Below are 13,098 nucleotides of genomic sequence, written 5' to 3'. Positions count from 1 at the left end.
CACCCTTCTCTGTCAGGAGCGTGACTAATTCCCCGGCTGACTAAACTGTTACATAACCCGCCCGGGCCTGGTGAGCAGCAGCCCGCCGATGGCCTCGGGCTCAGACTGGGCCCCGAATGCAGCATCCGGCATCAGACTGTCTGCCGCACAGGCGGCTCGGGGACCGTCCCGAGGAAGTTCCCGCACACCCGCAGGAGAGATGAAGCGGTCCAGAGCCGGGCCTGCCTTCTGGAAGTCACTCAGGCCAGCCCCCTGCCTCCAAGGAAGGCCCGGTGGTGTCTGATTGCCAAAGACGTCACCCAGTGAGACGTGTCTGACACCCAAGGGAATCGGGTGGCCCCGGCGGCCCTGTCTAAACCGGCAGCCCTTTGGGGCTGAGATTTCTCAAGGATCTCTCCTGGGCTGAGATTCCTGCCCAGCTCAGAGCTGCCAGGTCTCATGGAGGGGCAAGTGGGCGGGGAACCGTTCCCCTCTGGCATAGGGGACACCTCTCTGACACTTGGCATCCCTGGGTGCACGACGGAAGCGATGACCCCCCGCCGCCGACGTGGACAGGAGGCGGTGACATTACGTGAGATGCTGGCTGTGAGGACGAGGGCTGAGGTAGGGAGGGCCTCGCATGGGAGTGAGTCAACTGCCTCGGCCAAGTCCTGCAGGGCATCACAGCACCAAGACACAATCTCTCTGGTCCCGCTGCTGAGCCAGGCCCGGCCTGGGTACCCCCGTCCTGTGCCGGAGCTGTCTGTCGGCAGAGTTCAGTGAGATCAAGGTGGGTGTGGGGATTGGGGGTTTTGGGTCTGGGGGCAGGGCCTGCTTACGAGGGGCAGGGAGGACTTGAGCTGTGACTCGGGCCTCAGAGCAAGGGATTTGCCCATCAGAAATATCCAGTGAAGCCATCTGTCACCTAGGTTGGGCGATTTCCCATGAAACAAAGTAAGAGGAGCCACCCGAAAAGCAGCATGGCCACGGGGCCGGGTGACAGGGGACCTGGGTTCTCATCCTGCCTCTGCCACATGTCTGCTGTGTGACCTTGGGCAAGTCACTTGACTTCTCTGAGCCTCAGTTACCTCATCTGGAAAATGGGGATTGACTGTGAGCCCCACGTGGGACAACCTGATGACCTTGTATCCCCCCCCAGCGCTTAGAACAGTGCTTTGCACATAGTAAGTGCTTAACAAATGCCATTATTATTATTATTATTCTCTGCACCTCAGTTTCCTAGTCTGTAAAATGGGGATTCGGTACCTGTCCTTCCTCCCTCTGATACTGTGGGCCCCATGTGGGATGGGGATTGTGCCTTCCCTAATTATCTTCCACTTACCCCAGCGCTTAATGCAAGATTTGGCAGAGAGCCAACACTTAAAGGCCACAGAAAAAGTGGAGCGATTAGTTTGTGATTTTCAGTAGGATGGATTTGGGTCAGTCCTTATGCGTGGCCAGCTAGTCGCCCGTGCTGTTTCAGGGCCAGAGTGGATCCCGGCTCCGCCGCTTGTCAGCTGTGTGACTTTGGGCAAGGCACTTCACTTCTCTGGGCCTCTGTTCCCTCATCTGGAAAATGGGGATGAAGACTGTGAGCCCAATGTGATTACGGTGTATCCCCCGCAGCGCGTAAAACAGTGCTTGACACATAGTAAGCGCTTAGCAAATGCCATCCTTATTATTATTATTCTATCTGAGAAGTGGACAGAGTCTCATGTGCCTGATGTGAGTGTGATGCAGGGGGATGGACCGATTAACCCACTCCTGGCCAGGTCCTCAGTTTGGAAAGGCCGAGGGGAAGGGTAGAGAGGGCCAACCCTACCCCAGGCAAGTTGAAACCAAGGCCGTGGCTGTCCCGCTAAACTCTGCCCCTCCACCAAGGGCCGGCCTAGGCCTCAAGTGCCCTGCTTTATTTATTTATTTCACTTGTCCATGTCTATTCTATTTATTTTATTTTGTTACTATGCTTGGTTTTGTTCTCTGTCTCCCCCTTTTAGACTGTGAGCCCACTGTTGGGTAGGGACTGTCTCTCTATGTTGCCAATTTGTACTTCCCAAGCGCTTAGTCCAGTGCTCTGCACATAGTAAGCGCTCAATAAATACGATTGATGATGATGATGATGCTTCACCCCGATATCAGAGGGCTGGGCCTCCGCCGGCAGACAACCCCATCCATAGTTAGCCCTTTCCGGCCCTACTCCAACATACTCTCCTTCTCCCAGCCTTCCTCTCTGAGAAGAGGAAAACAGTACAGAGTCAGAGAGTCCGGGGATCTGGCTCTCCCACTTGTCTGGTGTGTGATCTTGGGCAAGCCACTTAACTTCTCTGGGCCTCAGTTACCTCATCTGTAAAATGGGGATTAAGACTGTGAGCCCTATGTGGGACAGGGACGGTGTCCAACCTGATTATCTTATATATTCGACAGCACTTACTACGGTGCTTGGCACATAATGGTGGTATTTGTTAAGCGCTTACTATGTGTGAAGCACTGTTCTAAGCGCTAGGGGGATACAAGGTGCTCAGGTGGTCCCGCGGGGGGCTCACAGTCTTCATCCCCATTTTCCAGATGAGGTAACGGAGGCCCAGAGAAGTGAAGCGGCTTGCCCAAGGTCACACAGCTGACATCAAGCGCTTAGTACTCTAGAAAAGCAGCGTGGCGCAGTGGGAAAGAGCTCGGGCTTTGGAGTCAGAGGTCATGGGTTCAAATCCCGGCTCCACCAATTGTCAGCTGTGTGACTTTGGGCAAGTCACTTCACTTCTCTGGGCCTCGTCTGTAAAATGGGGATTAAGACTGTGAGCCCCCCCATGGGACAACCTGATCACCTTGTAACCTCCCCAGCACTTAGTACTGTGCTTTGCACATATTAAGCACTTAATACATGCTATCATTATTATTAGTAGTAGTAGTACAGTGCTCTTCACTCAGTAAGCGCTCAATAAACTTGAATGTGGCGGAGCCGGGATTCGAACTCATGACCTCGGACTCCCAAGCCCGCGCTCTTTCCGCTGAGCCACGCTGCTTCTCATAGTAAGCACTCAACAAGGATCATTTTAAAAAGTAAGTGCTCGACAAACTTTCTTGGTGGATTGGGGGATTAATTGAAGGCCTCTGGGGAAGAGCGTCTCTCCCACTCCCGAGCATGGGAGCGTCTAGTGAGGACTTGGGTGTTTTCTAGAGTCTGGCCACTGGAGGGCGCTCCAGGCACTGCCTTGGCCTGGGAGGATTTGGGGTCCCCCTCCCTGGCAGCCCACCCCCCATCCCGGGGTTGTGCATTTATAATAATAATAATAATAATGATGGTATTTGTTAAGCGCTTACTATGTGTAAAGCACTGTTCTAAGCGCCGAGGAAGTTACAAGGTGATAAGGTTGTCCCACGGCGGGGGGGTCACAGTTTTAATCCCCATTTGACAGATGAGGTAACTGAGGCCCAGAGAAGTTAAGTGACTTGCCCAAAAGCAGTGTGGTCTAGTGGAAAGAGCCTGCGCCTGAGAGGAGCTGGGTTCCTTCCTTCATTCAGTCGTATTTATTGAGCGCTTACTGCGTGCGGAGAGCTGCGCTAAGCGCTTGGCAACAGATAGAGACGGCCCCTACCCAACGACGACGCTAGAAGGGGGAGACAGACGACAAAACAAAACATGTGGATGGGTGTCAAGTCATCAGGACAAATAGAATTAAAGCTAAATGCACAGCATGAACAAAATAAATAGAATAGTCAATATGGACAAGTAAGAGTAATAAATCTGTACAGGGGTCAAGTCATCAGAATAAACAGAAGTAAAGCTAGATGCGCATCATTCACAAAATAAATAGAATAGTAAATATATACAAGTAAAATAAGTAATAAATCTGTCCAAACATATATACAGGTGCTGTGGGGAGGGGAAGGAGGTAGGGCGGCGGGGATGGGGAGGAGGAGAGGAAAAAGGGGGCCCAGTTTGGGAAGGCCTCCTGGAGGAGGTGAGCTCTCGGTAGGGCTTTGAAGGGAGGAAGAGAGCGAGCTTGGCGGATTTTGGGAGGGAGGGCATTCCGGGCCAGGGGGAGGACGTGGGCCGGGGGTCGATGGCGGGACGGGCGACAATGAGGCACGGGGAGGAGATGAGTGGCGGCAGAGGAGCGGTGGGTGCGGGCTGGGCTGGAGAAGGAGAGAAGGGAGGCGAGGTAGGAGGGGGAGAGTTGATGAACAGCCTTGAAGCCAAGAGTGAGGAGTTTCCAATCCCAGCCTGCCACTTGTCCGCTGTGTGACCTTGAGCAAGTCATTTCACTTCTCTGGGCCTCAAGCAACATGGCCTAGTGAATAGAGCATAGGCCCGAGAGTCAGAAGGACCTGGGTTCTAATCCAGCTCCTCCACTAGTCTGCTGTGGGGTCGTGGGCGAGTCATTTACCTCAGCTGTAAAACGGGGATTAAGACTGTGAGTTTCTCGTGGGACCAATCCGGTTAGCTTATATCTGCCCCGGCGTGCGTTTGACAAATGCTATCGTCGTCATCATCCCCACCATGTGCAAAATGGGGATCTGATAGCTGTTCTCCCTCTTAGACTGTTAGCCCTGGGTGGGAGCAGGTTGTCTTTTATCTCCCCCAGTGCTTAGTACGTAGTAAGCGCTTAACAAATATCGTAATATGTGGGAGGGGGTCTGGCTTGGAGGAGGTGGGTGGAAGGGGCAAGTCTGCCCTTGGTGCTTGCGGGCATCTCTGGATGCGGTGGCTGGTAAGGAGGAATGTCTACAAAGCCCCGCGCTTGACTAGACTCACACATTTTATATCCCCTCTCTCTTCCCGCATCGTCATCATCAATCGTATTTATTGAGCGCTTCCTATGTGCAGAGCACTGTACTAAGCGCTTGGGAAGTACAAATTGGCAACATCTAGAGACGGTCCCTACCCAACAGTGGGCTCCCAGTCTAAAAGGGGGAGACGGAGAGCAAAACCGAACATACTAACAAAATAGAATAAATAGAATAGATATGTACAAATAAAATAAATAAATAAATAAATAGAGTAATAAAATGTGGGACTGGCAGTCCCTCAAGGGCAGGGACTGTATCTTCTCCTCCTTCCATCCCTCCCCCAGCATCGGGGGTGGGTGGGGGGAGAGAGAGAAAGAGTGTCCTCTGTCCCTTATCAGACTGGAGAGCATTGACCATGTCTTCTCCCTCTATTCCCTCCTCTGACACCCAGTTTAGGGATTGTGTGTGTGTGAGAATGCATGTATGCTCGTGCACAGAAGTGCTGTCCGTCTACTCAGACTGGCATTCCCCCGGGGGTAGGGCTCCCATCTTTCCTTCCTCCGATTGCCCCTCACTGCTCAGGACAGGCCGAGCCCTGCTCCAAACGATGGCTCCTAGGGGTGGTTGCCTGGTGGCCTACGGGGAGCGGCCCAGGTGAAAGGTGTAGTGGAGAGGGAACGGTCTTCGTGGAAGAAGATTTAGATGAGCAGGCTTAGGATGAGCTCTTGGCACAAATCCCGCTCCCTCTCCTCCTCAAGATCCCCCTTTTCCTCCTTGGGGTTCTGCCCCGTGCCTGATTTCTGGAAGGCCTGTTGCTGCGAGGGTTGCTGAGAGAGGTCTCCAGACAGTCCCGGGACGGGGGTTGGAAGGGAGGAGGAGACTGAATGGGTGTGAGTGGGGAACCCAGGGATTTAGGAGGGAGAGACCCTTCAAGCCCCGTATTGCAAGGTCACTTTGTCCATTTTCGATGGGGAAAAGCAGACATATTCTCTGCCCACAATGAGCTTACATCTAGAGGTTCAGTATAGTCCCGAGGGAGTTGGTGCCTTCCCTGAGATCCCACAGCCTGGTGGGCCCAGCGCCAGGATCAGCATACTGGTCCTGCCAAGCGAGGCACTCTAGGGAATTTTGTTTAATTGGGGAATTGGCCCACTGGGGATGGGTACATATTTATTACCCTATTTATTTATCTTACCTGTACATATCTATTCTATTTTATTTTGTTTTGTTAGTATGTTTGGTTTTGTTCTCCGTCTCCCCCTTTTAGACTGTGAGCCCACTGTTGGGTAGGGACTGTCTTTATATGTTGCTAACTTGTACTTCCCAAGCGCTTAGTACAGTGCTCTGCACACAGTAAGTGCTCAATAAATACGATTGATTGATTGATTGATTGAAGGTAGGAGGTAAGTAGTGTGGTCAACCAGATAATAATAAGAATCACTGTGCTATTTGTTTGGTGCTTACTGGGTGCCAACTCCTGAGGTATTAGACTGTGAGCCCACTGTTGGGTAGGGACTGTCTCTATATGTTGCCAATTTGTACTTCCCAAGCGCTTAGTACAGTGCTCTGCACACAGTAAGCGCTCAATAAATACGATTGATGATGATACAGATGAGACTTTCCCTGTCCCATTTTACAGCTTAGGAAACTGAGACATAGAGAAGTCAAGTGACTTGCTCAAGGAGACAACTTGCTCAAATCTATTCTCTCCACCCCCAACCCCACAATGTTTGTGTACATATATGTAAATTATATGTTATAGACAGTTTATATTAATATCTTTCTTACCCTCTGGACTGTAAGCTCATTGTGGGCAGGGAATATATCTCTGAATATATGTGTTGTACTTTCCCAGGAGTTTAGTGTAGTGCTCTGCACATAGTTAGCACTCAATGAATACCACTGTTGATTCATTCATTCATTCAATTGTATTTATTGAGCGCTTACTATGTGTACAGCACTGTACTAAGCACTTGGAAAGTACCATTCAGCAACAGAGACAATCATTCGTTCATTCAGTCGTATTTATTGAGCGCTTACTGTGTGCAGAGCACTGTACTAAGCGCTTGGGAAGTACAAGTCGGCAACATATAGAGACGGTCCCTACCCAACAAGGGGCTCACAGTCTAGAAGGGGGAGACAGACAACAAAACAAAACATGTAGACAGGTGTCAAAACCGTCAGAACAAATAGAATTATAGCTCTATACACATCATTAACACAATAAATAGAATAGTAAATATGGACAACTAAAATAAATAGAGTAATAAATCTGTACAGTTATACACAAGCGCCGTGGGGAGGGGAAGGAGGTAGGGCAGGGGGGTGGGGAGGAGGAGAGGAAAAAGGGGACTCAGTCTGGGAGGGCCTCCTGGAGGAGGTGAGCTCTCAGTCATCATCATCATCATCAATCGCATTTATTGAGCGCTTACTATGTGCAGAGCACTGTACTAAGCGCTTGGGAAGTACAAGTTGGCAACACATAGAGACAGTCCCTACTCAACAGTGGGCTCACAGTCTAAAAGGGGGAGACAGAGAACAAAACCAAACATACTAACAAAATAAAATAAATAGAATAGATATGTACAGGTAAAATAAATAAATAAATAGAGTAAAAAATATGTACAAACATATATACAGGTGCTGTGGGGAAGGGAAGGAGGTAAGATGGAGGAGATGGAGAGGGGGATGAGGGGGAGAGGAAGGAAGGGGCTCAGTGTGGGAAGGCCTCCTGGAGGAGGTGAGCTCTCAGCAGGGCCTTGAAGGGAGGAAGAGAGGTAGCTTGGCGGGTGGGCAGAGGGAGGGCACATCAATCAATCAATCAATCGTATTTATTGAGCGCTTACTGTGTGCAGAGCACCATACTAAGCGCTTGGGAAGTACAAATTGGCAACATATAGAGACAGTCCCTACCCAACAGTGGGCTCACAGTCTAAAAGGGGGAGGAGTCCAGTGGAGTCTGCCTTCGACCATTGAGAATCACATCATGTTTTGATTCAACAGCCCCCAGGGGAGCAAGGCCAGTCCACCTGTGAGCCCCCGGTGCCCTGGGGTGGGAGACCTTCTCTGAAATGGAAAATGGGATGATCCGGTGTCGCCAAAATAATAACAATGATGGTGATGGCATTTATTAAGTGCCGAAGGGCAGTTAAGGGCAGTGAAGAAGAGAAGGTGAGGGCTTAGGTAGGGAAGGAGATGTGCTTTCCGTAAGGCCGCTCAAGGTGGGGGTTGGCCGGGGGGGCCGAACGGTTCCAGAAGGACCCCCACCTTGGCCGCCAGGACTCGGGGGCATTCGGGGGTCTGCCGCACTTGGCCGGGGTGTGGTGGCGGCGGCGGCAGCCACGCACAGCCTCCTGCTCCGCAGCGACCTGACGAATGGGAACGCCTGCCAGCCAGTGACGGCCAGCCAGAGCCAGAGACAGGCGGTGGAGGGAGGCAGAGGGAGAAGGGAGACAGACGGATACCCAGGGAGAGGGTGAAGAGAGACAGAGACGGAGTAGAGAGAGACAGTGGAGGTGGGGGGGGAGAGAGACAGAGAGAGAGAGAGAGAGAGGCAGAGACAGATCAAGGGGGAAGGAGACAGAGAGACAGGAGAGGAGAGAGGCAGAGCATCTCCCGGCCCATCCATCTCTCGTGAAAGCTGCAATCCTACCTGATCAAAGAGGAGGCTGGATTTTTCAGGCTTCACCAAGGGTCGCCAGCCAGCGGAAAGAGGGGCTCGCCTACTCCCCGCCCGAGGACTGAGCCAGCCGGACCCCCTCCGTCCCCATCCCAGCACCACCTCCCGCTTCTTCCCTAGCATGGTGGATGTATGGACAGTTTCACGGATCAGAGACTGACCACCCCGAGCCTGCCGGCCCCGCACCTCGAGCACTACAGCGTTCTGCACTGCACCATGACTCTGGATGTGCAGACCGTAGTCGTCTTCGCCGTGATCGTCGTGCTGCTGCTGGTCAATGTGCTACTCATGTTCTTTCTGGGAACGCGCTGAAGGGATTCGGCTCCTCCGAGCCGAGGAGAGCTCCTGTTTGGAATTCAACCCGAAAGTCAAGAGGAGAGAGAGGGAGAGAGGAGAGAGGAGGGGGGAGAGAGAGGAGAGAGAGCGCGAGAGAAAGAGAAAGAGCGCTTCCTTTCTTATTCAGGGACAAATCACTCTGAGTTCCAGCATGACCTCGCTGTGAGATGTATGACGTTGGTATATTATCTCTCCCTAAATCTTTTGTCATGTCTGTCTTTTAAGTATGCTTCTAAGGGGAGCTCCTAGTTTGCTTGGGTTAGACGCCGGTTAGAGAAATGATTTCTGCAGCGACATGGACGATGCGTGCGTGGTTGTGTGCCTGTGTGCGTGTGCAGCGGTGGGTGCCTTCATCCATGTAAATCCGCAGAGAGCTAGGGTTCTGTGGCATAAGCCGCGGATTTTGTGTTTCTGATTGCCGATTTTTGCAACCGTTTTTACGGAACAGACGCTGAAGCTTTTCAGTTTGTCGAAATTTCTAGCCTGCAATTTAAAGGGGCAGCGTTTTGGATACCGCCAACACACAGGATTTTTGGAAAGCCTAGAGTGGGGGGGCTAGGGGGTCGGGGGTTGGGGGCTTGCATTGGCCAGGAAATAGTCCCGATCTCTGCCCTGGGCGGCCAATAAAGGAAAGGAAAAATCCTGCCGAAGGAACGGGCCTGGCTAAAATAACATTCAGCCCCAGAGAGGGGAGAGATGGCGGTGGAATTGGGGAGCAATGGGAAGGTGGCGGGGGGTGACAGGCGGGATTGTTGCGATTCTTGAATTCTCAATGGACAGGTGCAGTCTGTAGATTTGATCTGAGGCCCGTCTGGGCCCGGGCTGGCTACCTCCTGCCCCTTTACCCCTTCACAGGGACCGCTGATTTGATGGGAGCGAATTGACAAGAAGGGCACTGGCAAGGACTCCCTTGGATTCCGTATTCCTAAAGGTGTTTTTTGGGCCGGGGGCGCCCGAGGGGTCTGTGGTTCGGGCTTGGGTGAGTGGATTTCTTTTTTCTCTCCTCCATCTCAATTTCCCCCAGAGAAAAATCTTAGCCCACATCGGGGAGGGCACGCCATTTGGTCGTGTGGAGTCGGGGGTGACTTGATTTACATCGATTTTCGAGAGAACGGAATGCGAAACTCGATAGCGTGGGCTTGATGGAGGGCCGTGAGGTGGTGCCAGGGAAGCAGCCTTCTCTGCCGAGATGTTGGCTCCGGCAGATCCAGGCGGAAGGCACCCTCCTGAGCTGGCTTGGCTGCAGAAGGCCGTTTTGATCCGGGCCGGGTTGGTGAAGCGAGAGGGACCCTGCCGGAGAGGTGGTGGTTTGCTGCGAGGGGGTCAGGATGAGGTCTGGTTTGGTTGTTTTTGTCGTGGATAGATCCTGCGGGTCGAGGCCCGTGGGATCGTGGATCGGTTTGTCCCCGGGCCTGCCGATGTTCCTGGGACTCGCAACTACCAGCCGAGGCAGTTCCCCGGGAGCCGACGGCGGGTCCTGGCACATTGCGGTATTCCCATTCCCACGTCAATCACGCTGCTCCCACGCGGAGTTGTGCACGTCTTCACGTGTGGGAAAGCGCAGGGGTCAGCCGTGGAAGGAGGTTGGGGGAGGGAGGGAAGGAAGGAGGAAGGGTCTCTGGAAGGGGCCGGGAGGTGGGAGCAGGGAAGGTGGAGACTTGAGCCTTCCTCATTGCGTCCTTCTTGCTCAGCGGACTAGGTAACTGGTGGAGTGGCCTCCTCCTCCCAACTTCCTACCCCGTGCTGGTGGCATGATCCAGGGCAAACCCCAAACCAGAACTGGCCCTGAATTCCCGGCGATCGGAGCTCTCTGCCCCTGCGGGTTGGCGAGGCCCGGGTGCCTCGTGTGGCTCAGAGATGATCAAGGACAACCTGCTGGGGCCAGTGACTGGTCCTGGAGCAGATCGGTTTCTGGGCTGGGAACAGGGCACTAGCCACGGTGGTCGTGACCAGAGGCGCAGAATGGCCCACTGGAATGGGTGCAGAAAGAGGATCCAGGGAAAGGTCAGGGTGGGAATGCTCTGGGAACACCCAGAGGTTCTTCCGGACTGGTTTGGACTGGCTTCCTTGAGGGGTTAGAAGAGAGAGGGTCAGGCCTGAAGGCGCGGGTGTTTAAATGTTGTTTTCTTTATCTTTTTTCAAGGGGTAGGGGATCCTCAAAGCCCTGTCTTTCCCCAGAGTTCGGCTAGGGCCTCTTTGTGAGTGAGGATAGATCCCCCAGCCCTCCAGGACGCTGGGCAGTTGTGCTGAAGATAGTCCCCCCACCGTTGGTTACCTGGAGGAGCCGGAGCATTTGTGTGTGATGCATTGGTTTGTGTGCGTGGCTGCCTGGGGATGGAGGGAATCATGACAAGGGGGCTGCTTTCTCATTCCGGCTTGGGATGAAGGGAGGTGGGGACCGGAACTGGGCTGCGGAAGGGGCCTCCGCTCAGCCCTAACCACCCACGGTCCGAGAGCCTCTGAGAGAGGCCCGAACTCCCGCCTCTGCTCCTGGGGCAGCGAGGCATCCTGAGAGGGGGCAGAGACAGGCCCCACTTGCTGGCGATGGGGGAGCAGGGGTTGGGGTCCCAGCAGGAAACCCAAAGCCTGGAGTCTCCATTTTTGGGAGGGGAGGCGGAGAGAGTCAATGATGGCGAGATCAGGGGCTGGCTTCCTCCCGAAACTCACTGCCTCCTCTTGGGGAGCAGGAATGGGGACGGTGGAGGAATGTGCCATTTTCAGACAGTGGGGGAGGACCCCCTCCGTCACTGCAGTCAGTCCAACCTCCCCCTACTTCCTCGTCCACGCCTCTCCCTTCCAATCCGTTGGAGCCGAAGGAAGCTAAATTCCCTGCTTGGGGATTTCGGCTACCTGACCGGAGGATCCAAGAAAATGCCTTCTGGTGGTATCCTAGCAACCATGCATCACCCGGCCTCCCGCCCTTTCTCCCGCATGAAGGCCCAGCAGAAGCCCTCTCTGGGCAGGCGGGCAGGGGGAGGAGGGCCAGGGGAATCCGGGCAACCGGGGGACAGCCAGCTAGCCAGCTCACCGGTCCAGCCAGACATTTGGGACCACCTTCCAGAGGGGGCAGGGGATTCTGATGCCTTTCTTCCATTCTGCTTCCATTTCTTTCCCTTTTGCCAAGGCGTCAGGTCCCGGAGGGCAGAGGGGGTGAAGGATTCTGGGGGAAGGTGGCTGATGCCCTTGTCTCCCCCAGCCAGGATTTTCCCACCCACCACTGAATGTCGTCAAGAGCCTGCCAATCCGAGTCCGGCCCCCACCCCCGCTGCCTCCCGTGTACGTCATGTCGGTCCGTTCCTTTTCGGATCAGGTATTCAGTACACAGCCCAACTGCAGCGTATAATGTCTGAGGGAAAATGGCCCGGATTTCCTGTAAGGCCGTGGTTTCCTTTTCATTCCTGACTTCATAAACCACGTCCCCCTGCCCAGCTCGCTCTCCGTGCCGGAACCCGCTTGTATGTCTGCCCAAGTGCCTCGCTGTCCCTCGGCCGGGTCTGGCTGCGGACCCCTCGGCCAGGAGGGGCCGAGGGTCTCAGTCGGCGGGGGGAGGGGGCGGAGGTGCTGGGGAGGGTCCCCTCCTAGCCCACTGGAGGTGACGCTTCCTCAACATTCCCAGGAAAATCAAGGCTCCCAGAGTGTCTGGGAAGTAAGCGTAGTGCTCTGCACAGAGTGAGTGCTCGGTAACTACTATTGATTGAGGAATTGATTGGTTTCAGGGGCAGGAGTTGGGGGGCTCGAGAGGTCCACTGTAGAAGCGTTTTGTTTTTTGTTTTTTCATGGCCTAACTGAGGCTCTCGGCCATGCCCCTGGCCCCTTGATGGATGGTCGGGATGGGGAGAATAGCTGACTTCAGCTTGCTCCAAGTTGGACGTGCTCATCTAAAGCTTCCACGAGCCAGGGGCAGCATCCTTGACTTCCATGACACGCGCCGGAGCATTTTGTGCCTTGATTTGTGCCTAGGAGGTGCTCAGTACAGTACTCTGCCCATAAGAGGCACCCAATCCTCTGCTCTTCATACAGTAGGGGCCCAGTTTGGGCCTCCGTAAGCAGCAAGCACTAAGGACTCAGCTCTGCTCATCCAAGGGATGCACGCTTTGGAATCTTTTGGACCCAGTGGCAGATTCTGGCTTTCCCTTCTGCTTCCCGGGATCAGCCTCTGATCTCTGAGGAATTCATTCATTCATTCATTCAGTCAGTCAGTCAGTCGCATTTATTGAGTGCTTACTGTGTGCAGAGCACTGTACTAAGGGCTTGGAAAGTGCAATTCGGCAACAAGAGAGAGACAATCCCCACCCAACCATGGGCTCACAGTCTAGAAGGGGGGAGACAGACAACAAAACCAAACAAGTAGACAGGTGTCAAAAAGTCAATCCTAT

General features: G+C 53.8%; 1 protein-coding gene across 3 annotated transcripts in view; it reads left to right on the top strand.

Annotated features, from left to right (window-relative positions):
- The window catches only part of ARHGEF9 (Cdc42 guanine nucleotide exchange factor 9), a 133,944-nt gene that overhangs the window by 29,621 nt on the left and 91,225 nt on the right, over positions 1 to 13,098 (top strand). Inside the window, exon 1 of one of the 3 annotated variants that reach the window (XM_038747805.1) lies at positions 8,708 to 8,891. The exons of 1 other annotated variant lie outside the window; for it this stretch is intronic. Coding sequence is in view for 1 of the 2 variants with exons in the window: in XM_038747804.1 (XP_038603732.1) it covers positions 8,894 to 8,902 (9 nt within the window). In the remaining variant the exon portion in view is untranslated. Of the gene's footprint in view, positions 1 to 8,707; positions 8,903 to 13,098 lie in introns of those variants that run through there. One more of the 3 variants, XM_038747804.1, reaches the window with a different exon arrangement.

Source organism: Tachyglossus aculeatus, chromosome 6, assembly GCF_015852505.1.
Source record: "Tachyglossus aculeatus isolate mTacAcu1 chromosome 6, mTacAcu1.pri, whole genome shotgun sequence".
Lineage (NCBI taxonomy): Eukaryota > Metazoa > Chordata > Mammalia > Monotremata > Tachyglossidae > Tachyglossus > Tachyglossus aculeatus.
Note: the sequence above shows the minus strand (reverse complement) of the source record. Positions and strands in the feature narration are given on the sequence as shown.